This window comes from Lonchura striata, chromosome 32 (assembly GCF_046129695.1).
Source record: "Lonchura striata isolate bLonStr1 chromosome 32, bLonStr1.mat, whole genome shotgun sequence".
NCBI classification, from domain to species: Eukaryota; Metazoa; Chordata; class Aves; order Passeriformes; family Estrildidae; genus Lonchura; species Lonchura striata.
The window spans coordinates 4,343,702-4,369,970 of record NC_134634.1 but is presented as its reverse complement, the minus strand read 5'-3'; the positions used below and the strand labels follow the sequence as shown (position 1 = coordinate 4,369,970).

The 26,269-nt window shown below is 62.4% G+C and overlaps 3 protein-coding genes across 4 annotated transcripts; 2 read left to right on the top strand and 1 right to left on the bottom strand.

Moving 5' to 3' along the window:
- The first annotated feature begins 497 nt into the window (after positions 1–497).
- NODAL (nodal growth differentiation factor) lies at positions 498–2,963 on the top strand. Its single transcript, XM_031506745.1, has 3 exons — positions 498–826; positions 1,252–2,018; positions 2,099–2,963. The coding sequence occupies exons 1-3, from the start codon at positions 550–552 to the stop codon at positions 2,249–2,251; spliced, it is 1,197 nt and encodes a 398-aa protein (XP_031362605.1). The 5' UTR covers positions 498–549; the 3' UTR covers positions 2,252–2,963.
- A 4,145-nt stretch (positions 2,964–7,108) lies between these two features.
- EIF4EBP1 (eukaryotic translation initiation factor 4E binding protein 1) lies at positions 7,109–11,829 on the bottom strand. 2 transcript variants are annotated; one of them, XM_021535849.1, is made up of 3 exons: positions 11,591–11,829; positions 8,553–8,723; positions 7,109–7,453 (listed from the first exon to the last, which is right to left on the bottom strand). In XM_021535849.1, exons 1-3 carry the CDS (start codon positions 11,736–11,738, stop codon positions 7,419–7,421), a joined length of 354 nt encoding a protein of 117 aa, XP_021391524.1. In that variant the 5' UTR covers positions 11,739–11,829; the 3' UTR covers positions 7,109–7,418. The 2 variants fall into 2 exon arrangements, with proteins under 2 accessions (XP_021391524.1, XP_021391525.1); XM_021535850.1 differs by having other exon boundaries at positions 7,109–7,450.
- A 9,439-nt stretch (positions 11,830–21,268) lies between these two features.
- ADRB3 (adrenoceptor beta 3) lies at positions 21,269–23,842 on the top strand. The gene is made up of 4 exons (XM_077789208.1): positions 21,269–22,528; positions 23,254–23,356; positions 23,400–23,585; positions 23,777–23,842. Exons 1-4 carry the CDS (start codon positions 21,270–21,272, stop codon positions 23,840–23,842), a joined length of 1,614 nt encoding a protein of 537 aa, XP_077645334.1. The 5' UTR covers position 21,269.
- Positions 23,843–26,269: the final 2,427 nt, after the last annotated feature.

Genomic DNA, 26,269 nt, shown 5'->3' with positions numbered 1-26,269 from the left:
TGCCCCCGGTCCTGCTCCCCTCGCCAAGGAGCGCGGCAGGACTGACTGGGCTGGCGACGTGCCCGGCCCACGCGTCCCCAGCGGTCCCGGGCTCTGCGGGCGCTGGGGACTCGCACGGCGCGGGGGTGGCCGCCCCCAGCCCCCAGCCACGGGGACAGAGGGACGGAGAGAGGGGTGGCGGGGACGAGCCCAGGAGGGACGGAGGGAGAGACGGACGGGCAGAAAGAGAAGAACGGGAGGAATGCAGGGATGAGGCAGCGGTGGATGGATGGGTGGATGGAATGATGGATAAGGCTGGAGGCAGCGGGGGAAGGATGGGGAGAAGGGGAGAGAGAGTAGGGCGGGGGACGAGGGCAAGGGAACGGGCAAGGATGGCTGGGAGGTAGATGGGGGTGGAGGGGAGGGAGGACAGAGATAGGGACGGAGCGATGGGAAGAGGGATGGGGAGAAGAGGGGAGGGGGCTGTCGGGGAGGGGGGTGCCGGGGCCGCCCGGGGCGGCGCTCGGGGCCGCTGTACAAATAGGGCGGCTGCGGGTGGCCCGGGCAGACATGCGGGTCCCGCTCCGCTCCGTGCCCGCGCTGGCGCTCCGCGCCTTAGCCCTGTTCTGCCTGGGCTGCGCCCCGACCCGGGCTCTCACCTGGGCACCGACCGCAGCGTCCACCGGGGCGCTCACCTGGGCACCCGCCGGAGCCTCCAGCCGGGCGCTCACCTGGGCACCGGCCCGCGCCCCGCCGCGCTGCCCCCCGCTGATGCTGCAGCTGCTCCGCGCCCCTCCCGCCCCGCTCCGCGCCGCCGCCGCCGCCGCTCTCAGCCTCTCCCCACACGGTGAGTGGGGCCGCGGGCATCCCTGTCCTGGGACCGGCACCGTCCCCGAGCATCCCTGTCCTGGGACCCGTGCTATTCCCAGGACCGGCACCGTTCCCGGGCAACCCTATCCCCGGGATCGGCACCGTCCCTCTTCCCGGGGCTGCCACTGTCCCCGAGCCTCCCTGTGCTGGGACCAGCGCCATGCCCGGGACCTGCCCTGTCCCCATGCATCCCTGTCCAGGGATCCCCACTGTCCCGGGCATCCCTGCTCGCAGGACCAGCCCTGCCTGAGCCTCTGGCTGGCTCTCAGGTGGATCCAGCTGCTTTCTCCCGACCCCCAGGCTCCCACGGCGGGGCTGGTTGCCGGCAGCAGGCGGGGGCACCGTCCCGCCCAGCTCTAGCACCCCTGGCACCACTCCCCTCACCGTGCCCTTGGCTTTCAGGCTCCCTGCAGAACGGCTCCCGCTGGGCGCTCTCCTTCGACATGTCCTCCCTCTCCAGCAGCCAGGAGGTGAGTCTGGCTCAGCTCCGTGTCCGCCTGCCCGGCCTCTCCCGCGCCCACAACATCTCCCTGGACATCTACCACAGCCAGCGGCGCAGGTGCCAGGGAGACGCGACCTGCGCCCACCGGCTCCTCCTGGGCACCGTGGCTGGCAGCCCCTCTGCCACCCAGGCTTCCTGGAAAGTCTTTGAGGTCACCAACCTGCTGCGGGCCTGGCTCCACCAAGCCGCGGTCGCTGGGCACCGGAACCCCGCGGGAACGGGGCAGTGGGAGGTGAGCGGCTCGGCCGCCCCGGCCACGACAGACACCGGCCACGGCGACCCAGCCCTGCCCCAGGACGTGGCAGACAGCGTCCTGCTGCTCGTCTTCTCCAAGGACAAGTCTCCAGGGGAGCACAGCCTCATCAGGACGGCGGAGACCTCCAAGTACATCATGCGCGACAGCGGCTCGCAGGGCGCGGGGCCGCGGCGGCAGCGCAGGAACAGGGTGGAGAAGCAGCGGATCAAAGCCAGCGGCGCCGCCGCGGCCGCCCCGCGGGAGCCGGGCAGGGCGCTGTGCCGGCGGGTGGACATGGTGGTGGATTTCGAGCAGACGGGCTGGGGCAGCTGGATCGTGTACCCCAAGAAGTACAACGCCTACCGCTGCGAAGGGCTGTGCCCCTCGCCCGTGGACGAGACCTTCAAGCCCACCAACCACGCCTACATACAGGTAAGAGGGGTGCTGCCCCTCATCCCCCGCACCCCCACACCCAGCAGGGGGGTGTTCTGCCCTTCCCGTGTCTCCCACAGAGTTTGCTGCAGCTCTACAAGCCCAACGAGGTGCCGTGTCCCGCCTGCTCCCCGGTCAAGATGAGCCCCCTGTCCATGCTCTACTACGAGAAGGGCGAGATCGTCGTCCGTCACCACGAGGACATGATCATCGAGGAGTGCGGCTGCAACTGAGGCCACCCCGTACCCCGCCAGGAAGGTGCACGTCTGTGCCCAGGAGTGCCCCGGGGACCCAGGAGCGCTGCACGGGGCAGGGCGTCCCTGACGGCCCGTGCCCGCGGGCTGGCACAGCCCCGGCTGGGCCGGAGGAGCGGGTGCCCGGCAGCTCTGCCGCGCTGCACGGCCGCCGTGCCCGGCTGGATCCAGGTCCACGAGGAAAAGGCCACCAGCCACCTCCCTGTGGTGGCACCAGGGGCACGTCTGGGGCGGTGGGTGCCCCGTGCTGTGTTTACCAAGGAGCTGGAGGCTGCTGTGTGGGACAGGCAGGGGCTGAGGTGCAGGACCGGGGCACGGCAGCACTGCTCCCTGCCACGACAGGGCTCAGGCAATGGGAATTCTCAGCCGTGGGAATCATCAGGAGCCACAGGTTCTCAGGACTCTGCACCTCCAGTGTCCGGCCATGCTGAGCATACACACCCCTGGGGTTTAGGCATTTCTCCTAAGATTTTTATTATATTTCTATTAAAAGTCTCCGATTTCTATTGCAACTCAGACAAGTGAATGTATTAACAATGTCCAGAGCCCCAGCTGGCAGATCCAGATGGGCAGCTGTTACAAACAAGTAACCACAGCTCTGCTCGTGGCTTTTCCCCCTCGCTGGATGGGGTGGTTGTGGAAAGGTCACATCTGTACAATTCTTCAATAAATTATATCTATTAAAAATGCCCATTGAGTTCTGCTGACTTTTGCTGTTGATGGCTTGCCAGGGTGTGAGTGTCCCCTTCTCTGTGTCTCATCTGTAGCACCCAGAGCTGCTCCCTGCTCTGGTGAAGCCTGCTCTGAGAGCAGGTGGGCTCTGGCTGCTCCTGAAGTTACCAGGGGTCCCTCCAAGAGTGCAAAAGATGCTGGAAAGCTCCAAAGCTCATGTGAGATAAGGACGAAGCTGTTCCCATCCTGAAGAGGGGTTACTCAAGAGCAAGGGAAGCACCTGCAGGCGTGGAAGGGGAGGCTAAAGGGATTTTCCGCCTTTATTTACCCCTCGGAGATAAGGGAAGGGCCGTGCCCAGTAAGAGCAGGGAATTCCAAGCCGCGTGGTGCAGGGAGCTCCTTTGGGTCACCGATCCGGAGGAGCGCTGGGGCTGGGGGCGATGCCCGGGGTCCCGAGCGCCCCGGGGTGACCGGGGGGGCGGCTCGTCCCGGGCAACCAGGATCAGCCCGGGCTGCCCCGCCGCAGCCGTGGGAGCCCCAGGCTCACGCTGCCTCCGTGCACGGGGACACGACACACGCGTGGGGACCCACGGGCGGCCCCCAGGCAGCAGAGGGGACGGGCGGGACCCCGGGCCCGGGGCTGGCGGCGGGTGGCCCTGGGACAGCGGCCACCCCCAGCCGCCCCTCCTGGGAGCAGCGGCCCCGACTCCACATCCCCGGCCAGGCTGATTATCCCCAATCCACATCCCGGGCGGCGGATAAACAAAGCGTGTCTGCTGCTCCCCCGCCGCAGCAGGCCCTCCGCGGGGCCGCTTCCATATTCCAGCAGCTTTCACACTGCGACCATCCCGTCATTAGAGGGTCATTTGCAGGAGCTGTCAAGGGTGGGCCGAGGGCGCGGGGCTGACCCCCGGCAGGAGGCAAAGCAGGAACCTGCCCGTCTGTGCTCTGGCTGATGTAAAATTACGGTGTTTTGCCTCTTTCTCCGCAGTTTTGCTACTCCTGCTCACAGACGGTTCCAAAGCAGGAGGACTCACTGCCCCAACGCCCCCCGGGACCCCCTGCCCGCCGTGCCCCGCCGGGTGCTCTGTATCTCTGTGTATCTCTGCCATCTCTGCCCTCCGTCTCGCCTGCTGGAATCCAGCAGCGGGTTCAAAAGTTGTGGCGGGGCAGGGGGAGGCAGCAGCCGTTCTCTGGGAAGAGCAGGGTGGAAAAATAAAGGCTGGGATTCCAGGGCTGTAAGGAAAACATCAAAGTGTGGACAATGACAATAAAGTCGGGTTTAGGAAGGATCTGCTGGCCAGCCGGGCTCTGCCAGGCTCGGGATCTGAGGGGGGACCTGAACTGAGCAGGGAGAGCTCTGGCCCTGCTCCTGCCCCAATCTACATCGGCTGGGGGACACAGGGAGCCCAGACGTGAGGACAATAAAGTAGGGGGACAGCCCCGGTCCTGCCCACGACCCTTCAGCATCCCAGGGCTGGGGGAGCTGGCAGTTTCCTGCTCTGGGAAGGGCTGGCTTGGCCAGGAGGGCAGCAGGCACAGATTACTTTGGACACATCGGAAGTGAGAACAAACAGACCGAGGGGTCCGTACAAATGGTGCATTAAAGCACAAGCTGGGTCGGGCAGGTGGCGTTTGTCCCGTGACTGGGACACAGGGACACGGAGTAGGACACAGAGATGTGGGGCAGGACACAGGGACACCGGGTGAGCTGCTCTGCCTGCTTGAGACAAAAAGGGGCCGGGATGGGAAATGCAACGACAAAGCCAACTTGTCCCTGGACCTCCCCGGAGCATCCCAGCTGTGCCTCAGCCACCCACGACTGCCTCCCTCCCTCCCGCTGTGCACAACTGGGCTCAGCCCGTGCAAAAAGCAGCTCCTCGGCCTGGGAGTGCAAGCGTCGGGTGAGGAGCAGAGCCTGGGGAAGCAGGGATGTGCCCCGGAATGCTGAGCTGCTCCTTGCGGGGCTCGGGCAAGCTTGGAGAGCTGTAAACGTCAGTGCATGAGGGAGATGGATCCAAAACGGTCTGGCTGAAGGATGCTGGGGGTGTGAGGGGGAAGGGAGGGGTGAAGGGTGAAGGACCAGAGCAATGGGATGCTGAGACCACTTGGTCCCACACCACGGGTGGAAAGGTTTAAGGGCTTAGGACAAATTGCACCAGAGCAGATGTGCACATCACCCCACCCCATCGCTGCTGCGGTCACGGCTCTCTCTGCCCCCACAGCGGTCCTGATGCGCCCATGGCCCCGGGGCCCTGCACCGAGAACCCAGCAGGACCCCTGGTCACACCTGGCCAGGTGTTTCACAGGCTTTCCTCCCTCCCTCTGAATTACCGCGTCGGAGGCACCTGGCGCTTTGATGCTCCCAGATCTGCATAAGCGGCAGATACCGATGCAAAGCTGCTGGGACATAGACAAAGCACTTAACACCTCCAGCACGTGTTACCTCTCCTACAGGTGGCAGGAATGGCATTTAAGAGCATTACCTGCAATACCTGACACCCCCAAAAACCCGGCAGCCGCTTCTGTACCGGCACCAAAGCCCAACACCACAAGGCTCCTGCTCCAACAGCCATGGCCGGTCTAGGCTGAAATCAGGAGAAAAAGTCATTTCTCCCCAAAACCGCCTGGATGTGCAGCCCTCAGCTTGGGATGACACTCGGGGGATCCCAAAACTGCCTGGATGTGCAGCCCTCAGCTTGGGATGGCACTCGGGGGATCCCAAAACTGCCTGGATGGGCAGCCCTCAGCTTGGGATGGCACTTGGGGGGATCCCAGGGCCACCAGCACCATGTGTGCCACCAAAACCGCGTGGTTTTGGGTGACACAGAGGGACACTGCCCAGCACACAAGTCAGGGAGGGTGACACCCAGTCCTGCTGAGGTCCCTGTCCAAGACAGCTGTTCACCAAGGGCTCCACCAATGCAACCCTTCCCGTAAAGCCACGGCAGAGAGGCAATTCCTCCTTTTGGCTGGGACGGCAGGAGAAGCCCCAGCAGAAGCGCAGGGACTCACCCCTGCAGAGCCTGCCCAGCCTGTCATGGCTATTTCAGTCTTCCCCACAGCAGGGGAACTTTGGGGAAATTACCATCAACATGGCAAGCTTTCCTAAACCAAAAACTGCAGCTGCACCACAGTCCAGCAGTGCCATTTTAAACCAAACCCACCAATTTAGCAGAGAAAAGTCAGTCCCAGATGCGGCAGCTCTTCTCTAAACCATCCTCAGAACCTAACTGGTGCAGCTGAGACTGATAAAGTCACACCTGAGGGCAATAAATTCGGATTTGTTCCCATTAAGGTTTCAGAGAAACCCTTAAATCTTATCTTAGAGAAATGCAGGTTTATCTGCAGCAATTGCTTTGTTCTGTTACTCATTACTGGGGGTTTGCATCTCATAATGTCACCACTGAGCATCATTAGCAGATATTTAAATGCTATCTGCCAAAGCAGATCTGCACAGACACTCCCTGTGGTTTGGGAAGTCTGAAGTTCAGGCTGTGCCCGTATGGATTCTCCTCCTGTGAGGTGCCTCCACCTCCCAGCAGTAACACAGCAATGTGCTTACAGACTGTCCAGACTGCATTTATCAAACCTCATGGAGGCTAAAAATGAATATATTTGCTCTGGCCACCCAAACTGGACCTTTCCACAGCAAAATTAACTTCCTCTGACAAAAATTCCCGTCTCCAAGCCAGACAGACTTTGTTTCTAACCCTCTTCCCCAAAGCTCTTCTCCCTGCCCACCAAGGGATAAAAAAGAGAAGCAAGGGGTAAAGCAGCAGGGACATTTCACCAGGGATCACAAAGCCAGGCTAGCACATGGCAGAAGGAAAGAATGGCAGTGGCAAAGTTGGAGGCTCCTTCCTCTCCCTGGCAGGGCAGCTCAGCCAGGAGCCCTCCAAGAGCCTCCAGCTGAACTGATCCCAAATATTCCCACCTGCAGCCCGAGCCTGGCCCTTGCCAGGCAGGCAAGAGAACACAGCCTGTGACAGAGCCTTCTGGAAGCACTCGGGACAGTTTCTGTCACTGTTCTGGGGGCAGAGCTGGCACACCAAACCTTCCCCCAGGCCCAGGGATGCTTGGGCCAGGCCCAGCAGCACAGGGCACACCATTTTAATGCCTTGGGTCAGCAGTTTCTTGCTGGAATAAGGGACAGAAGCCACATTTATTGCATTCATCTCCACATCAGGAGACTCCACACGATTTTTATTTCTCCCTTATATTGCATTACTGTTACAGTATTAAAATGATTAACAAAAGCATAAAACTGGAACCCAAGCCAAGGGGGGAGAGTGTCTCCTGCAGCACCCCGAGGCCCGGCCCCTGGAACAGGACACGCTCTGCTCTCCTGAGGGAATCTGCCTCTCCCAGAGCAGGAAGGCACACAAGGCATGGCTGCTGTAAGCCTGGCTGGTGGGAATCCTCCAGACAAGTCCTGGTGCTTCACTGGGTCAGCACTCTCCAGGCAGGTGTCTTAGATGTCCATGTCAAACTGCTCTTCCTCACCTGCTGGGAGGGACAAAACCACAGGTGAGGCCCCAGAGTTCCACATTAAATACCAAAGATTCCAGTGAAGGAGTGGCTGGCAGCTGTGCTCCAGAAATGGGGCTTAAAAGCTGCATTCAGGCATCAGAGTTGGTGCGAAAATCATCTTGTGAAGCTGTGCTGAAGGTGTCGCTGCTGGGGGAGCTCCCTCAGACATACCAGAGCAGAGGCAGAGAAAATGCCCTGTCAATAATTTATTCTTACCCCTGGATTTCCTTGTAACACGGAATGGAAACCGAGGACAATCGCTGGTAGGAACCCAGCCAGGCACATTCCAACCCCAGGGCTGCTCCCACAGCCTGGCAGGCAGGAGCTGCTCCCGAGGATGGGGATCCTCTGCCAGAGGCACAGCCCAGCACCCAGCCTGCATTTCAGGGAGTGCCACCAGCCACTTCAGGTCACAGCCTGTCAGGCACGAGGCAATCCTGACTCTGGAAAGGGTTTTCTTGCAGTAAGCACACAAGAGCCTTCAGATCTTTATTTTTAGAGAGAAGATAAATACTTGCACTTGGTAGGTTCAGGTTGCTTCAAGAAGTAACCTCAAATAACTTTAAAAACAATTCTTCAAGGGCAACACTGGCTCGTGCTGCTGCAGTAGGGCCTCAGAGAAGTATCCCTGTCACAAAACAGGGTCAGAAACAGGCAGGAGGAATTTACAACTCAGGCTGATATTAAAAACCCAAGTAAATTCTGCTCTGAATTGTAACTTGAAGCTCCAAGCAGCTGCGGCACAGCCCAGCTCAGGGAGAGGCAGCAGCAGCTGCCCCTCCGCTCTCCACGGGGCTCCTAATGCAACAGCAGCTTCCCAAAGGCTGAATTAATGGGAATCATATCAAATTACACCTAAAAACTGCAAAAGTCACATTGCTGGGGCCCAACACAGGATCAAACAACTGCCAGACCCTGGTTACCCTGTGCCACTGAGCCCACTCTGACTTTCCAAGAAGTTGCTGGAGAATTGACCACGCTTCCCGGGAACCTCCTGGCTCCATCCCAGCTCTGGAACTTCTAGGAACCAGCAGAGCCCCTCACAGGCTGCTGGGCCTCTGCTGCCTGCACTCACCTGCGCTCACTTTCTCCTCACAGCTTTGGACGTGGTGGTTTTCCAGCTTCAGCTCCTCCACGCTGGGGCTGGTAACGCCTGGAATGTCCGGAAGGTCGGAGGGGGGGGTTCTGGCACCCGGAGAATTGCGGCATTCCATCAAGAACTTACGGTCATAAATGATCCTGGTACCTGGGGGGACAGCACACGCTCAGCCCAGGGCAGGGAGCTCCCTCATCCTCAAGGACCCTTACAGCCCAAACCACGCAGGGACGGGGTATTTAAGTGATAACTGTGAGGCAGCACTTCAGCCTGGGTTACCCTTCCAGAATTCCAGGTGCGCTGACACTGTACCTGCCACTAAAGGTGACACATTGGTACCCAAACTCTGCCAGCTGCTGCCCCAAGGCAGCACAGGGCTCCAAACCCCAGGCAGGGGCTGCAAGCAGCAGATCCAGCCCCTTCCACCTCGCTCAAGGTCACACCAGCCCACAGAGCAAACAGAAAACTGAATTTAATTCCCACTGATGGCTGAAAGCTGCAGGTGGACACACACCAGGGGACAGGACGGGGCAGAGCCGTGTCCCTCTGAGCTCTGCCCAGCGGGAATTCCTGCACAGACACTTCCCTTGGCACAGCAGCACTTACACATACCTTGCTCAGGGCTTACACAGATGGTTAATGTTCCAAGGCTTAACCAGGAACCACCCAGCTCCAGCCAACCACGCTGAGCCTCCAGGCATGGATTTCTAGGAACACCACTGAACACCCTGTTCCTTATAAAGGAATTTCATGGAAACAGCTCAAAAACCACAGGCAGAAAAGGGATCCCTCCAAACAGCCCACAGCCTTAACCCAGCAAGTGCTGGAAAAGAGTGTTTGCTTCACAGGAGGAGGCTGCACACCCCTCTGGATCAGGTGTGCCCTGCTCTGCTCCCGTTCCAGCCAGAGGGAAAGGGACTTGTCCTTGTGCCCTCCCCAAAAGCATTAACTAAAGTACACACGTGTGGGCAAACAGCTCCTGCCACCATCTGTCCCGGAGCAACCAACTCCCTGTGGTTTGAACACTGTAAATATACAATAAATACATAAAACAACACGTCCAACAGCTGAGTTCTGCCAAGGAGTTCTCAAAACACCAAAAAGCTTTTAACTGATGATTCTGAGCTCCAGTTTTCGGGAGGACGATCCATCCCTACAGTCAGCTGCCTGGGAGAGGGGTGTTAAAATTCCTGGGAAGCTCCAGGAGGAGGACAGGGATTCCTAGAACTGCAGCTCTGTACCAGAACTGGGAGCTTCCACCTTTCTCCAACAGCCTCACGCCCAGAGCTCCTGAAAGCCAGGGGCCAACTGGAGCAGGACACTCGGGGCAGGACACTCAGCTGGGGCAGGACACTCAGCTGGGGCAGGACACCCAGCTGGGGCAGGACACTCGGGGCAGGACACTCGGGGCAGGACACTCAGCTGGGGCAGGACACCCGGCTGGGGCAGGACACCCGGCTGGGGCAGGACACTCGGGGCAGGACACTCGGGGCAGGACACTCAGCTGGGGCAGGACACCCGGCTGGGGCAGGACACCCGGCTGGGGCAGGACACCCGGCTGGGGCAGGACACCCGGCCTGGGCTGTCACACTCCTGCACCCACCCAGAGCCGCGTTCCCCGCAGCTCCCCGGTGCTGCCAGGGGGTGTTAGCAGGAAAACACACACAGCACGGGATGCTCTGCTCCCTGCAAGCCCCTCAGGGCACACACACAGCCCCGGCTGTCTGTCCTCCAGCAGCTCTGGAGCCTCCCTCCCGTCAGCACCGCAGCAGGGCCGAGCAGCACACGGTGTCCCCAGCACGGGACACGGCGGCCCCGGGCAGGCGGGGACGGCCCCGGGCGCTGCCAGGTGGGCACACCCCGGTCACAAACGCGGCCCAGCTTCTCCTCCTGCTCCAGGCACTCAGGAACTCCGCGGGGACAAAGCGCTGACAGCCCCGGAGGGCTCATTACTGCGCACCACTAATTGCTCATTTCATTTCTGCCGCGCCAGTCGCTCGTTATTTCATTTCTGCCGCCTGACCCGGGGCTGGGGAAGGCTCCCACACCTCGGCACGACTCCTGCAGGTGCTGCTGGAGCCTTGAGCGATTCGCTGCTCCCAAGGAGGGAAGGCAGGGCCAGGACAGCCCCAAAGCTCGGCTCTCCTGCACACACAGCCCGGTGAGTCAGCAGTGCCGCTTCCTTCTCCCCGCGTTCAACCCCTGGAGTCCTGCGGGGGATCGGACAACCAACACCCCCTCCCTGCCCTCCCACGGTTCGTCCTTTTGGCTTCAGCCTTCCTGCTGCTCGCATCCAGCCGGGCAGGGATGCAGCGATCTGCAGCGGCACCGCGGGGAGATTCTACAAGGTGTGGAAAGAAAATCATCCCCAAATCGCCCCAAGCCGCGGCTCAGGGGCAGCAGAGGCCGCTGGAACTCCCCGCGCTGACCCTGTGCCATCACCTGGAACTTCTCTGGGGCCAAACTGCCAAAAATGAACAGCCAAGGAGTGCTGGGGACACAAAACCTGTCTGACAGAGGAACGCTGGGCACAACCAGTTTATTTCTCTTAGTCGAGGATCAAATCCCTACAGGAGGCTCCTCTCCTGGCGGCTCTGGGGCTGCAGCAGACGGAGAGGGAAGGAGCCCACGGCGAGCTGCAGCAGCAGAGCCCCGCGCCTCCAGAAACCGGAGCGGTTTGCGATTGGAAATAAAGAAAAAGGTCCCAGGGATTACTGCCAGGGAAAACAGCAAATATCAGCGCTCAGAATTAATCAGTAACCATGGAGAGGCCGGGGCTGCTCCCTGCCAGGCTCCCCAGCACGCACCCCCGCACCCCCGGGCAGGCGCTGTCCGGCTGCCCCGGTCCCCCGAACTCCACCGAGCCCCGGCACCGGCCGGGGGCTCCCGGCGCTTGTCCCGGGACAGAACGGGAGCGCTCCCCCGGCCCTGCAAACCCTCGCTCAAAGCGAGCCGTCCCTCCCGCGGTGAGACCTCCCCGCTCCCCCCGGCACGGCCCCCGCCGGCCCGGCGCTCACCGCCCGGCGTGGTCCCGAACACGGTGCCCCCCGGCGTGGTGCTGTAGTCGCCGGGCGGCAGCGGGGCCTCGTCGGGCAGGGCGAGGCACTTGCCGGGGCCCGGGATGTCACGACTGGGCGTCTGCCCGTGGCAGCAGCGGCCCGACATGACAGGAGCGATGACGGGAGCGGCACCGGGAGCGGCACCGGGAGCGGCACCGGCGCTGCCGCCGCCCGCCCGCCGCTTCCGGCCAGGGCCACGCCCCTTCCGCCGCGGGGCGTGGCCGGGAAGGGGCGGGGCTTAGCAACAGGGAGGCGTGGCTATGCTAATACAGTTGGACTTTAGGGGGCGGGGCTTAGCGACAGGGGCGGGATATGCTAATACAGATGGGCTCTTCGGGGCGGAGCTTAGTGACAGGGAGGCGGGGCTATGCTAATATAGCGTGTTCTTTGGGATGGGGCTTTAGCGACAGGGGCGGGGCTATGCTAATACAGATGGGCCCTTCGGGGCGGGGCTTAGTGACAGGAGGCGGGGCTTAGCGCTACATGGGCGGGACTCCTGGCGGGTCCCCTTTTCTCCCTTTTTCTCAATTTTTCTCCCCTTTTCTCCCTTTTTCTCAATTTTTCTTCCCTTTTCTCCATTTTTCTCAATTTTTCTCCCTTTTTCTCCCCTTTTCTCCATTTTTCTCCCTTTTTCTCCCTTTTTCACCCCTTTTCTTCCCTTTTTTGGCCCTGGACACCCCTGGCCTGTGCTCCCCGCTTTTGGGGTCGCGCTGCCCCGTGCTTGGCGGGGACCCCGCGGAGCCCCCGGGGGTGTTGGCGGCGCTGCCCCTTCGTGGCCGCCGCTGCCCACGCGGGGTGGCCGCTCTGGGAGGTCCGGGTGCTCCCGTGGCAACGCCGCGGGGACAGATGTCCGCCCGGCTGCCCCCATCCCAAATGGCTTTGCCTCCCCCGAGGGCCGGGAACAAATGCGGGAGGAGCCGGGGGGCCACACACGGGTCCGGCGCCCCCCACGCTGTGTCCCCGAGGGTGCTCCGGTGGGGCTGGAGCTATGGGAAATAGGGTTTGTCTTAATACTTCATTACAGAGGAGATCTAAAGAGCAGCCGAAGTGCGCTGGGAGGGGCGCAGGGTCGGCCGGGCGGGACCCCTGGGCTTGGCATGGGGGGGGCTGCGGAACCCAGGGATGAAACCTGGCGTGAAGCCCCTCCGAGCATCCCTGGGACCACCCTGCTCACGGGTACCCTCCAGAAAAAGCCCTTCATCGTTCCCTGCTCCCCCGGCCGTGGCCACAGGCTCTGCTGACCCTCACCAGACACCGGTGCGGTGCTGACATCTGCTGACGGCCGGGCTGCCGGGAGCCGGGATGCCGGGATGCCGGGATGCCGGGATGCCGGAATGCCGGAATGCTGGTAGACGGGAGCCGGGAGCCGGGATGCCGGGATGCCGGGATGCCGGGATGCCGGGATGCCGGGATGCCGGGATGCCGGGATGCCGGTAGACGGGAGCCGGGATGCTGGGATGCCGGGATGCCGGGACCCCGGGATGCCGGGATGCCGGGATGCCGGGATGCCGGGATGCCGGGATGCCGGGATGCCGGGATGCCGGGATGCCGGTAGACGGGAGCCGGGATGCTGGGATGCCGGGATACCGGGAGACGAGAGACGGGAGACGGGATGCCGGGATGCCGGGATGCCGGGATGCCGGGATGCCGGGAGACGAGAGACGGGAGACGGGATGCCGGGATGCTGGGAGCCGGGATGCCGGGATGCCGGGAGATGAGAGACGGGATGCCGGGATGCCGGGATACCGGGGTGCCGGGATGCCGGGAGCCGGGATGTTTTCCAGCGCGGATGCCGGCGCAGCCGCCGGCAGATGCCAGCAGCGTTTCGGCAGCGCTGAGCCCGTGTCGCAGCACCACGGGGTCACCGAGGCTGTGGCAGGGATTGTCCCGGACCGGGGCGTGAGGCTGCTCCTCTGGTGGGACACAGCAACCCCGGCCTGCCCAAACCATGGCCCCGGCTCCAACAGATGGAGCCCGGCAGCCACGCACGGCTCCGGACCCCAGCCCGGGGCCAGGCTCATCCCGCGGAGCCGCGGTCCCGCCCCGGGGCCCTGGGGGCTCCCGGGGGTCGCTGAGCGTTTTCTGCGGGGCAGCAGCGTCCTGCCAGGCTGGCCATGGACACGGGTGTTTCTGCCCCCGAGGTCCTGTGGGACCCCAGCCAGGCTGTGGTGCCCCCAGGCACCCCCAGGGGCCCAGGCAGGCTGTGGTGCCAAGCAGGCAGCCCTCGCCCTGTGCCAGCTGCTGAATCGATTAGTGGGCACTGGGGCAGGAAAATAACATTTCCGGCATGGAATGACATCAGCAGTGACCCCCAACCCAGAGAGGCGGCCGCTGCCATTTCCTCCTCCTCCTCCTGCTGGAGAACAGTTATGGGGTCAGGGACGGGGGAAGGTCGGGGCTTAGGGCACATCCTGGCTGGGGCAGAGCAGGGTGTCACCCTCCCGGTGCCTGCTGGAGTTCGGTGCTCCCGGCAGCACACAGGGGACAGGGACAGGGACAGGGACAGGGACAGGGACAGGGACAGGGACAGGGACAGGGACAGGGATCCTCCTGCCCTGGACAGGAGCTCCAGCTGCCCGGGAGCTGTCTGCAGGCAGAGAAGAGGCTTTGGGTACTCTCCCACCCACACCACAGCACCCTCCGGTTGCAGAGTGCTCCTCTCCAGGGCATTTTATCTGCCCATTCCACGGGCAGCTCCCAGGGCTGGAAAGCCCTTTGTCATCCTCATGTGATATGAAGTTATCGCATTATTGCCTTCTAAATCGGGAGCAGAAGTGCTCTCCGAGGTGTCTGTCCCTCCACCAGCACTGCCTTTGCTTCTGACCTGGTTTGGATCGCTGGGAGCTGAGCAGGGCTGGCTTTTGGGGAAGAATTCACTCCACTGCAGGTCCTGGGGAAGAAAATGTGTTTCATAAGTCACGAAATGTCCCTGTCCCTGGTGTGAGAGCAGCCCTGGGGGATGGCAGCAGGGGCAGGGGCCATCGCTGGCCCCACTTGCGCCCCACTGGTGCCCACTGGACTGTGATTACAGGAAGGTTTGCTGAGACAGGAAGCAAACAACCCGAGGGAAGGATAAACTCCTGCCTGGCGGGCTGGCAGCTTTCATCTCGCCCCATCCATCACCTCCTGTCTGGGTGTCTCCCGCGCGGGAAGGCTCATCCCCAGCCCCCTCTGCAGCCCACCCCCCTTGGGGGCCTGGGGACCCCACTGCAGCCCCGTGAGGGCGGGGATGGTGACGGACCCCACGGCAGTGAGGATGTCCCTGTGCCGCGGCATTTCCACCCCATCCTCTGTGTTTACATTCCCTCCGATGGCGGCTGGCGATAAGGACAGACCCGGACGAAGCCACATCCCTGCTGCCCGCCCGAGGCTGCTCGTGCAGATAAAGGCTGCCCCATAAACAAGCCCATCCTGCCTTTGGGAAGGGCATCTCCGCTGGCCCCAGCCCTCGGCAGGAAACCCTGTCTGGGACGTCCCCGGCGCTGCTGGGGGTGCTCAGCACCCCAAAACGCAGCCCTGGGTCCTGGAAACAGCCTCAGTGGCACGGGATTCACCCTGGTACCCATGGCCAGAGCCAGAGGAGCAGTGTTTGGCTCTTCCTCCTCCTCCTCCTCCTCCTCCTCGTTGCTGCCTGCAGACATCGGGCTGGAGGCAGACACAGCCTGTGCCGGCTGCAGGAGGGGACATGGGGGCTGGGGCAGGGATGGGTGCTGCTGGGCACAGCTTGGGCAGAGGGTGCCCGGGCATGCAGGGGGCAGAGGAGGGGCAGGGGGAGATCCGGGTGGCACGAGGCAGCTTGGCCGCTGTCCTGTGGTGTGGCTGGGCTGGCAGGCGGCTCCATGTGGCGCTGCTGGCACTCGCTCCCTCATCCCTGTCAGCTTCCCCCCCGCGGGGCTGGACCCTCTCCCTCCCACCCTGCTCTGGGGCACAGCTGGGAGTGCCACATGGAAGCGCCTCTCTCCCTCGGAATGCCCTGCCTGAAAGCTCTCTCTGAGGCTATTTCTGTTGTTGTTTTTTCTCGATACTTCCCACACTTTTTGTGAAATCTAGATCCGTGTTATTGCAAACTTCTCCCTCCTTCCCCCACCCCAGTTTGCTTTAGCAACAGCTGAAGGAAAACCAGAAACAACGGGAAAGGAGCTGTGAAAACATCTGTAAAGTCTTGGCAGCCCTGACGGCAGCAGGAGGACTCCCCCGGCAGCTGGAGGGAGATGGGACCTGTAGAAATGAAACCTGCAAGGCTTGATAAGAATGTCAGAAATTGGGAATAACTGCTGCAGGTACTGCCCTGCTGCTTTCCTCTCAGCAACGCAGGAAAGAAAACAGCTTTACTCTGATTTATTTTTAAATTTGAAACCGTAATTGCGCAGCGGTCTGGGGGGCAGGAGCAGGACCTGGGCTTGCCTTAGCGCAGCCTTGGTCACTGGCCGGGTTTCAGGATCTCGGTGCCCCTTTCCCTCATTCTCCCCGCGCTGCCGCGGCCTCGGGAAGAGCTGCAGCCCTGCCGAGCTGTGCCCGGTTCGGGCTGCCTGCTGCGGGCAGGGCAGGGCAGGACGGCGCCGGGGCAGACCTCTCCTCCCTCTGCTGCCCTCGGAGCGATGGCGGTGCCGGTGGTCCCGACCGCAGCCTCCACTGCGGGTTTCCCACCCCTCAGCCCCCAGCTGTCCATGCCGGGGTGCCCCAGGCGAGCAGAGGGGTCCCAGCAGCCCCGCCCGGGCCCTGAAGGGCAGCGCGGCTCCTTCCTCCGAGCTGCGCGTCCGTGGGGCCAAACACGCTGGGAACGGGCTGCCGGCCAGCGAGCAGTGACCTCAGCCCGGCTGGGCCGGCCCCGGCCTCCGGGGCCTCTTTCAGCACCATCGAGGCAGGAGCTCCCGGGAGCTCCGCCTGGAACCCAGGACGTGCGGGCCGGAGACCGGGAGCCCGGAGCCCCCGGGGTGCCCCGCGGTGGCAGCGCTGGGGGGGCGCGGGGACCGTCCCACCGGGTGACGGGGGAGCCCACAGCGGCTCAGGGCAGCTCCCCGATGGCCAGCAGGCTGTGAGGCACCACGGAGGCAGAGCACAGACCCTGCCTGAGCCCCGTGAATGTGGGACAGACACTGTCCGTGGGACACACACTGGGACACCCACTGTCCGTGGGACACACACAGGGACACACACTGGGACACACACTGTCCGTGGGACACACACACTGTCCGTGGGACACACACTGGGACACACACTGTCCGTGGGACACACAGTGTCCGTGGGACACACACCGGGACACACCCACTGTCCGTGGGACACACACTGTCCGTGGGACACACACTGGGACACCCACTGTCCGTGGGACACACACAGGGACACACACTGTCCGTGGGACACACACACTGTCCGTGGGACACACACACTGTCCGTGGGACACACACTGTCCGTGGGACACACACAGGGACACACACTGTCCGTGGGACACACACACTGTCCGTGGGACACACACACTGTCCGTGGGACACACACTGTCCGTGGGACACACACTGGGACACACCCACTGTCCGTGGGACACACACTGGGACACACACTGTCCGTGGGACACACACTGTGGGACACACACCCTGTGACACACACACTGGGACACACACACTGTGACACACACTGTGGGACACACACCCTGTGGGACACACACTGTAGGACACACACTGTGGGACACACACACTGTGGGACACACAAACTGTGACACACACACTGTGACACACACACTGTAGGACACACACTGTGGGACACGCACACTGTGGGACACACACACTGTGGGATGCACACTGGGACACACACACTGTGACACACACACTGTGACACACACTGTGGGACACACACACTGTGGGATGCACACTGGGACACACACACTGTGACACACACACTGTGACACACACTGTGGGACACACACACTGTGGGACACACACTGTGACACACACTGTGGGACACACACACTGTGGGACACACACACTGTGACACACACACTGTGACACACACTGTGGGACACACACACTGTGGGACACACACTGTGACACACACTGTGGGACACACACACTGTGGGACACACACACTGTGACACACACACTGTGACACACACTGTGGGACACACACACTGTGGGACACACACACTGTGGGACACACACACTGTGGGATGCACACTGGGACACACACACTGTGACACACACTGTGACACACACACTGTGACACACACCCTGTGACACACACACTGTGACACACACACTGTAGGACACACACTGTGGGACACGCACACTGTGGGACACACACAGTGACACACACTGTGGGACACACACTGTGAGATACACGCCACCTGTGGGATATTTGCCACGAGATGTGGAACATGCCTGTGAAGCAGCACATTTGTATCATTTTTTATTATTCTGACACAGATTTTTGCCTTCCTGCACAAGCCCTGGCTGGCAGTGCTGCAGCTCCCAGAGCCGTGCCCGCCTTTGCTGGGGAAGGAGGGTTTATATGGGGACCTGAGTTTATGTGGAGCTTCCTGCAGGCTTCCTGGGACAGACAGTACCCAGGGGTTAAAGCTTCATCTCAGCCTGTTTATGTGCTGACAAGGAAATGTGGTGACAGAGAATCCCAAACAACTTCAAAGCAAGATCTGTGGATCTGATATGGAAACTATTCTGAAAGTCCAGGAGCGCCTGTCACTTCGGTGGGGACACAGCCGGGGCAGACCCATTCCCAAAGCCCAGCCTGGCCCTGTGCCCACCCCAGCGAGCCCAGAGCTCCCGCCCTGGGGAGGGAATTTGGGTAAAGTTGTGCTTTTGGGCGTCTCCTCAGGCAGAGGGAGGAGCGTCACAAGGCCCTGATTCACGTCCTGTGCAGTCCCCAGGTGTCCTCCCTTGGCACGGGCAGGTGAAACCCCTTGAGGGTGGCACTCGGTGCCATCAGCTGCTGCACTGGGGCTGCGTTTGGGCCCTGTGCTGTGGTGGGAGGCTGAGGAAGCTGAAGCAGAGGCGAGGGGGGACTCTGGTGTCCCCACAGTTGGTGTGGCCACGAGCAGAGGCAGCGCTGTGACTCCACCGTGTGATGGGTTTATCTCGTGTCCTGTACCGGCGAGTATGCGGCCACATGCCAGGGAGGGAGCGAGTTCTCAGCTATAAAAAGCTTTTGTTTTATCCAGAGCTGCTACTTGAGCTCTCACCCCTCACTCTCTGTGACCAAGCAGAGCCCGTGTGCCCTCAGATGTGTCTGGATCAGCTCAGGCATCTGTTTCCTCTCTCCAAACACATCCGTGGGCACCAGGAACTCCATGTGCTGCCCAGCAAGGAGATGTTTGCTCCCTGCATCCCTGCTCTCCCCAATCAGGGATCTCCCCTAATTGATTCTGATTCTCTGTGTGTAAAGAAGTATTTTTAAATACCCATTGTTTATTCTGTAGTAACAGCCAGAGGAGCTGCTCTGATCCATGGCATAAACATATTTTCCCAGAGTTTTCTAAACAACCCTTGACCCGCTGGCTTCCTGTGGCGTTTTGCCAGGCTGGCTCTGCCTCCCCCACTGCCAGTGGCCATGCAGGTAGAGCCAGGCCAGAGGTCCTGGCCGGTAGCAGGGAAGGGAAAGGGAAAAGGATGCTTCCCCTGGTGCCAGCCCCGGGCTGGACAGTCTCCATCCCTGCGGGGGCTTGGATCAAGGCTCTGGAGCAGCAGGGATGGGGGTGAGGGTTGGGTGAGACCCAGCACCTCTGTGCTTCAGCTTTTCCAGCTGTAAAACTGGGACAAAGATACGGAGCCACGTTACTTCCCCGGCGGTGAGGAAAGCCGGGGACTCTCCCTTCCCCTCCCCAGTCCCGCCTGATCCCTGGGAACGGGGCAGGGACCGAGCCCTCCTGCGGGGACGGGCACCGCTCTGAGGTGCAGAGAGAAGCCCTCAGGACGGGGGGCTGGACGCCTGCTTGGTCCCTCGGGAGCGCCTGGCTGTCTGTCCTGCCGTGGGCAGTGTGTCTGTCCGTGGCTGGGAATGCAGGGGGAGCTCCCCGCTGGGCACGGCAGGGTGAGGAAAGCCAGAAATGCCATAGGGACTGTCTGCAGGAGAACAGGCAGTAAAATGCCAGGGATGAGCCTGGCAGCCCCTTGGGTGTCGGAGCCAGCACAGAGCCCGGCTCTTCAGGACAGCTGGGGCTGCCAGGGAAGTGGAGGCAGGGAGGGAAGGAGGAGGCAAGGATGGGAAGCAGAGGTGAGGATGGAAAGCGTAGGGAAGGTGGGAAGCCAGCAGCCCCTGGTCACTCCGGGGGCTGGCAGAGCTGGGCATCCTGCCCCATGGCTGGCCTTTGGTGACTCCCCACAGCCGAGCCCAAAGCCCCCAGCACCCAGGGACATTCCCACGGGTGCTCCTGCTTTGCTTGCAGACCCAAGGCCGGCCCCGTGTGCTGCTGTGCCCTGGAGCCGGCCGGACACACGGCAGGCTCCCTGCGCGCCGTGCCTGTGCCAGGGGCCGGTCTGGAGCCAGCACAAAGTGCCCTGTGAACAGCAATTCCCAGCTCGCTCCCAGCCAGCAGCAAATGCCGCGGCTGGGAGCTGAGTGAGATCGGAACAAGCCCTTGGCCGAGGGCTTTGAAAATGCAAAACAGCCTTGTAAAGATGAAGCTCGTAAAACCAGGACTCTGCTTTTGTAGCTCATGAATGGGAAGAAATGCCAACCGGATCATTTTTACACATATTTTTTCCGTCTTTGTCAACATTCCCCCATTTGGCTGAAACTTCAAACTGCTGCATTTGGAGACCGTCTGTCTTAGAAGTTCCAATATTTGTATAAATAACTGATAGGGAAAGATGATCCACTCTGGAGTCTGCCCAGGGGCCCTGGGAACAGTGATGGGGCTGTGGAGCCTCCCAGAGTTTTGATGGTTCTCCAGTGCCAAGTGAGCAGGGCAGGATTTGTGGGTGGGGGTCTCCAAACACCGGCACCCACCCAAATTCAGGAAGGGGGGCAAGAAATGTCCCCTCCATCCACTGGGAAGGAGACTCCAGCAATACCTATGGAAGTGAAATGGTGACTGGGGCCCTGGGTGTCATCTTTGGAAGCGGCTGTCAACTTGTCAACCCTGTGCTGATGTCGGGGCAGGGGACGACAGGGGTGTCACTGTCCCCGCCAGGGACAGTCTGTCCTGCCCAGGGAGAGTCGGAGCAAGCGAGGGCTGCACGGGGACGGGGACGCGGGGCACGGTGAGGGCGGCACAGAGGGCTGAGGGCTCACGGAGAAGGACCGGGAGCACAGGGAGGGGATGTGTGCATGGCAGGGTGCAGAACAGGGACAGAAGCGTGAGACTGGGGACTCAGAGAGGGGCTGGAGAGCACAGGGAGGGGATGGAGAGAGCGGAGAAGGGCGGGAGGGCACGGCGAGGGGCTGAGGCGTCCGGCGAGGATGCCGGGGGGAGCGGGGCGGGCCGGGGCAGCGCGTCCGGGGGGAGGAGGTGCCGCCGCTCCCATTCCCTCGCCCTCCGGAGCCAGCAGCCCGGGGCCGCCCCCCGCCTTTAAAGGCTCCTCCTCCGGCGCGGAGGGGACCCGGCCCCGCCGGTCCGGCCCGAGGGCTGCGCCGGGAGCGCGGCGGGGAGCGCACGGCGGGGCGCGGGGCCGCTGCCCCCAGCCCGGCCGAGATGAGCCCCCTCCCCGCGGGCAACGGCAGCGCCTGGGGGGGCTCCGGCAACTGCAGCGGGGCCGGCAGCCTGGGCCGGCAGTGGGTGCTGGGGGCCGCCATCAGCCTCACCGTCCTGGTCACCGTGGCCGGTAACTTGCTGGTGATCGTGGCCATCGCCAAGACGCCGCGGCTGCAGACCATGACCAACGTCTTCATCACCTCGCTGGCCTGCGCCGACCTCATCATGGGCTTGCTGGTGGTGCCGCCAGGGGCCACCATCCTGCTGAGCGGCCACTGGCCCTACGGCACGACGGTGTGCGAGCTGTGGACCTCGCTGGACGTGCTGTGTGTCACGGCCAGCATCGAGACGCTGTGTGCCATCGCTGTGGATCGCTACCTCGCCATCACCTCCCCGCTGCAGTACGAGGCGCTGATGACCAAGGGCCGGGCCCGGGCCGTGGTGTGCCTGGTGTGGGCCATCTCTGCCTTCATCTCCTTCCTGCCCATCATGAACCACTGGTGGCGGGACGGGGCGGACGAGCGGGCGGCGCGCTGCTACGACGACCCGCGCTGCTGCGACTTCGTCACCAACGTGACCTACGCCATCATCTCCTCCACCATCTCCTTCTACGTGCCCCTGCTCGTCATGATCTTCGTCTACGTGCGAGTCTTCGCCGTGGCCACGCGGCACGTCCAGCTCATTGGCAAGGACAAGGTGAGGTTCCTGCAGGAGCCCCCCAGCCCCACGGGCAGGAGCAGCCGGCGCAGGCGGCCCTCCCGTCTGCTGGCCATCAAGGAGCACAAGGCGCTCAAAACCCTGGGCATCATCATGGGCGTCTTCACGCTCTGCTGGCTGCCTTTCTTTGTGGCCAACATCATCAAGGTCTTCTGCCGCTCGCTGGTGCCGGACCAGCTCTTTCTCTTCCTCAACTGGCTGGGCTACATCAACTCCGCCTTCAACCCCATCATCTACTGCCGCAGCCCCGACTTCAGGAGCGCCTTCCGCAAGCTGCTGTGCTGCCCGCGCCGCGCCGACCGCCGGCTCCACGCCGTCTCGCAGGACCTGCAGCGCTGCCCCTGTGCCTTCAGCCCTCGGGGGGGCCCTGCAGAGGACAGCAAGGCGGCCCCCGGGCGCCCCGGGGAGGACGGCGAGGCTCGGGGCAGCGGCAGCAGAACAGAGGAGACTCCTCTGCCCCAGGGCAGTGGCCACCGGCAGCGGCCCCTGGGCGAGTCCCGGCTGCAGGGCGCGCAGACCTCGCTGTGTTCCCAGCTGCATGAGTAGGTACCTGCAGGCATTTGCTCGGGAGGGGCTCGGGGGGTCTGGTCCAGCCCTTTGGGGTGGGACTAGGGGGGCTGTCGGGGCTGGGACTGTGCTCTGACAGTGCAGTGCAGACTTGGGGGAGCTGAGAGACCCTAGGGTACGTGGGAGAGACTCTGAGATGTGGGACTGGGCACCACTGCCCTGCCCCCTGATGTTCCCCTAAACTCTGGCCCTTTCACTGGGCTCCAAAAGTGGGGTCCCACCCAGTCCCACTCCAGCCCACCAGGACCTGGTCTGCAGTTCCTGGGTAAAGGAAACACGAAAGGTGTACAGGGAAGCAAACCAGCTGAGCAGGAATGTGTCCCAAAGCCTTGGCCTTTCCCCCTTCTCCTCCGGATCCCACTTTCTGCTGCTAAAGAAGGAGAACGCGGGGACCCCCTCCGGAGCGAGGCACCGCGGCTGCCGTCGCCGCTCAGGGCTCTGCAGGTTGCTTTGCCCTCCAGCGGTGTAAATCTGGGAAGGGAATTAATTTCATCCCGCTGCGTCCCATGACGGGAAATGCGCTCCCGGAGCCGGCAGCCCCTGTGCCAGGGGCGGTGGGGTCCATGCTGTGGCTGCCGGCAGCCTGACACGAATTTACACCTCCAATTGCAGGGTGGGGTTTTTTATTAGTATGACAAAATTGGAGTTATTCTGGTTACTGTGGATTGTAACCTGTTTCCCTCTTGATGTCTGAGGGCAGGAGAGGTTTCCTGCCAGACTACGCGGGCAGCAGGGATGTGCAGGTGGAGGTGCCGGAGGAGCTGCCTGGGCAGGATTCACGCTGGGGACGCGGGGCGGTGGATGTGGGAGGGTCTGGGCTCTCACCCCTGCGCTCCCCCATTTCAGCTTTGCTGGCGGAGAGACGCCCGCGGGTCCGTCCGACTGACTGGGAGCAGCGGAGAGCCGGGAGGAGAGCGCTTCCCCCGGCCGGGTCATCATCGCTCCGGCCTCTCCTCTGCCCGCCTTGGCCGCCGCCCTCCCCGGGGAGCGCAGCCCGTGGCCAGCACCAGGCTGCTGCCCGGGTTCGGGCATGTGAGTCCGGGTCAGCGCGGCCACAGCCGCTTTAACCCTCCTTGTGCTGCTGCCCGCTTGGCTCGCCGGAGCTGCGCCTTGTATACGGTGCTCCCGGGTCCCTTCCGTGCCTGCTGGGGTGGTGGCTGTGTCCCTGTGCCCAGCCGAGCCTGGTGGGTGACACTGTGTCACCTCCCGCCCTCTTCTTGCAGGGCCGGGGTTGCGGAGGCAGCGCCAGGGGTGACGGTGCTGGCAGGACCCTGCGGTGCGTGCACTGACCCGGAGAGGAGGATCTCCCCTGGGAACGCTGGTGGTCTTGGGACAGCACCAGCTCCTTCGTGCCGTCGGTGCTGGAGACATGGAGCTGGGGAAAAGCTCTGGAGCTGCTCACCAAGGGGCAGCACAGCCTCAGGGATGTGTGGACAGGGGACAGACTCCTATCTGGCACGGCTGGCAGTGGGATGTGGAGACTGCCAGCTCTGCTTTCTTGAAGGACAAAGGACCCTGTTGGCCCAGGCTTGGCCAGTTTCGGACAGTCTGCTGAGGAGAGAAGAGCCTCCTGCAGGCTCAAGCCCTTCCCAGGATTTCCATCCCTGCCCCAGCTGCTGCATTCCAGGGCTGAGTGCAATGGCAGGAGCTGCAGCGATGCCTTCAGCAAAGGAAAACTCAGGGGAGTGAGGGGAGCTCCGAGCACTGAGCACTTCCAAACCCAGGGAACTGGAATCGCGTCAGGACTCTTTGCAGTTTCTCCCTCTCGTCTGGGACAGATGTCCGTGTCGGTGCCCCTCGGGGACGGGAGGTGGATTCTCATCTCACACGAGTGCAGACGTGCCCTGCCCACGCTGCGCTGCCACGCAGCACCTTTGGGCACGAGCTGGTGTCAGTGCGTTCGGTGACTGCACAGGTTTTGTCCTGGTTTGCGTCCCCCCTGCCGTGTAAAATAAACCTCTGGATCTCTGCCGTGCCTCTGGATCTGTTCCGAGCAGAGGGTGCTGCTCCGCGTGCTGTTCCCGGGTGGCTGCCCGAGCTTCATCCCCCTCCTGGGGTTGTGGCTAGCGGGGAAAAGCCGCTCTGGCTCTGGCCGTGCCGTGGTGCTGCCCCTGAGCCCTGCCCATGCTGCCACAGCCCAGGAGGGCCGGCAGAGCTGCCAGAGCCACCAGAGCCGCCAGAGCCGCCAGAGCCGCCTCCCAGTGCCGGGGAAATCCGGCTCCTGCACGGGAACCGGGCCTGGGACGCTGCAGGGGCTCCCTGCAGGGATCCGCCCCGCTGGGGAGCCCAGCACGGGTCAGGCCCCTCGGCCCACAGCCCCTGCACAGGCACCGGCACCCACAGGCTGCACCCCGCGCCTGGACATGCACTGGACATGCACCTGTGCACCCACAGGCTGCACCCCGCGCCTGGACATGCACCTGTGCACCCCACAGGCTGCACCCTGCGCCTGGACATGCACCTGCACATGCACCTGTGTACCCCATAGGCTGCACCCTGCACCTGGACAGGCACCTGTGCACCCCACAGGCTGCACCCCCACACCTGGACATGCACCTGGACAGGCACCTGTGCACCCCACAGGCTGCACCCCCACACCTGCACATGCACCTGGACATGCACCTGTGCACCCCACAGGCTGCACCCCTGCACCTGGACATGCACTGGACATGCACTTGTGCACCCCACAGGCTGCACCTCCACACCTGCACATGCACCTGGACATGCACCTGTGCACCCCACAGGCTGCACCCCCACACCTGCACATGCACCGGACATGTACCTGTCTGCACTCACAGGCTGTACCCCCACACCTGGACATGCACCTGTGCACCCCACAGGCTGCACCCCTGCACCTGGACATGCACTGGACATGGACCTGCACATGCACCTGTCTGCACCCCACAGGCTGCACCCCTGCACCTGGACATGCACCTGGACATGCAACTGGACATGCACCTGTCTGCACTCACAGGCTGCACCCCGACACCTGGACATGCACCTGTGCACCCCACAGGCTGCACCCCTGCACGTGGACATGCACCTGGACATGCACCTGTGCACCCCACAGGCTGCACCCCTGCACGTGGACATGCACCTGGACATGCACCTGTCTACACTCACAGCCATCTGTGCACCCTGAAATGCCTGCACAGGGCCCTGCACCAAGCCATGCACACCTGAACTCACCTGTACTTGCACCTGTACCTACACCTGTACACACAGTGCATAGACACATGTACACATACACCTGTACTCACCTGTACACACCTATGCACACCTGTACACACCCGTGCACACTAACCTGTACTCACCTGTATACACACCCGTGCACACTAATCTGTACACACCTGTACACAGCCGTGCACACTCACCTGTACTCACCTCTACACACCTGTGCACACTAACCTGTACACACCTGTATACACTTATACACACCCGTGCACACCTGTACTCACCTGTACACACCTGTGCACACTCACCTGCACACACTTGCTCCCACTTGCACACACCTGTACTCACCTATACACACCTGTATACACCCGTGCACATCACCTGCACACACCCGTGCACACTCACGTGTACACACCTGCACACACGTGTACACACCTGCACACACCTGTACTCATGCACACACCTGTGCACACTTACCTGTACACACGTGTACACACCTGCACTCACCTGCACACACGCGTGCACACTCATGTGCACATACC

Coding starts and splice junctions, on each gene's coding strand:
- EIF4EBP1 (XM_021535849.1), bottom strand. CDS start 11,738: ATGTCGGGCCGCTGCTGCCACGGGCAGACGCCCAGTCGTGACATCCCG. Junction 8,724..11,590: donor GTTCGGGACCACGCCGGGCG/GTGAGCGCCGGG, acceptor CTGTCCCCCCAG/GTACCAGGATCATTTATGAC. Junction 7,454..8,552: donor TGAGGAGAAAGTGAGCGCAG/GTGAGTGCAGGC, acceptor TGTCCCTCCCAG/CAGGTGAGGAAGAGCAGTTT.
- ADRB3 (XM_077789208.1), top strand. CDS start 21,270: ATGAGCCCCCTCCCCGCGGGCAACGGCAGCGCCTGGGGGGGCTCCGGC. Junction 22,529..23,253: donor CTGTGTTCCCAGCTGCATGA/GTAGGTACCTGC, acceptor GTCTGAGGGCAG/GAGAGGTTTCCTGCCAGACT. Junction 23,357..23,399: donor GGGGACGCGGGGCGGTGGAT/GTGGGAGGGTCT, acceptor CCCCCATTTCAG/CTTTGCTGGCGGAGAGACGC.
- NODAL (XM_031506745.1), top strand. CDS start 550: ATGCGGGTCCCGCTCCGCTCCGTGCCCGCGCTGGCGCTCCGCGCCTTA. Junction 827..1,251: donor TCTCAGCCTCTCCCCACACG/GTGAGTGGGGCC, acceptor CTTGGCTTTCAG/GCTCCCTGCAGAACGGCTCC. Junction 2,019..2,098: donor CCAACCACGCCTACATACAG/GTAAGAGGGGTG, acceptor TGTCTCCCACAG/AGTTTGCTGCAGCTCTACAA.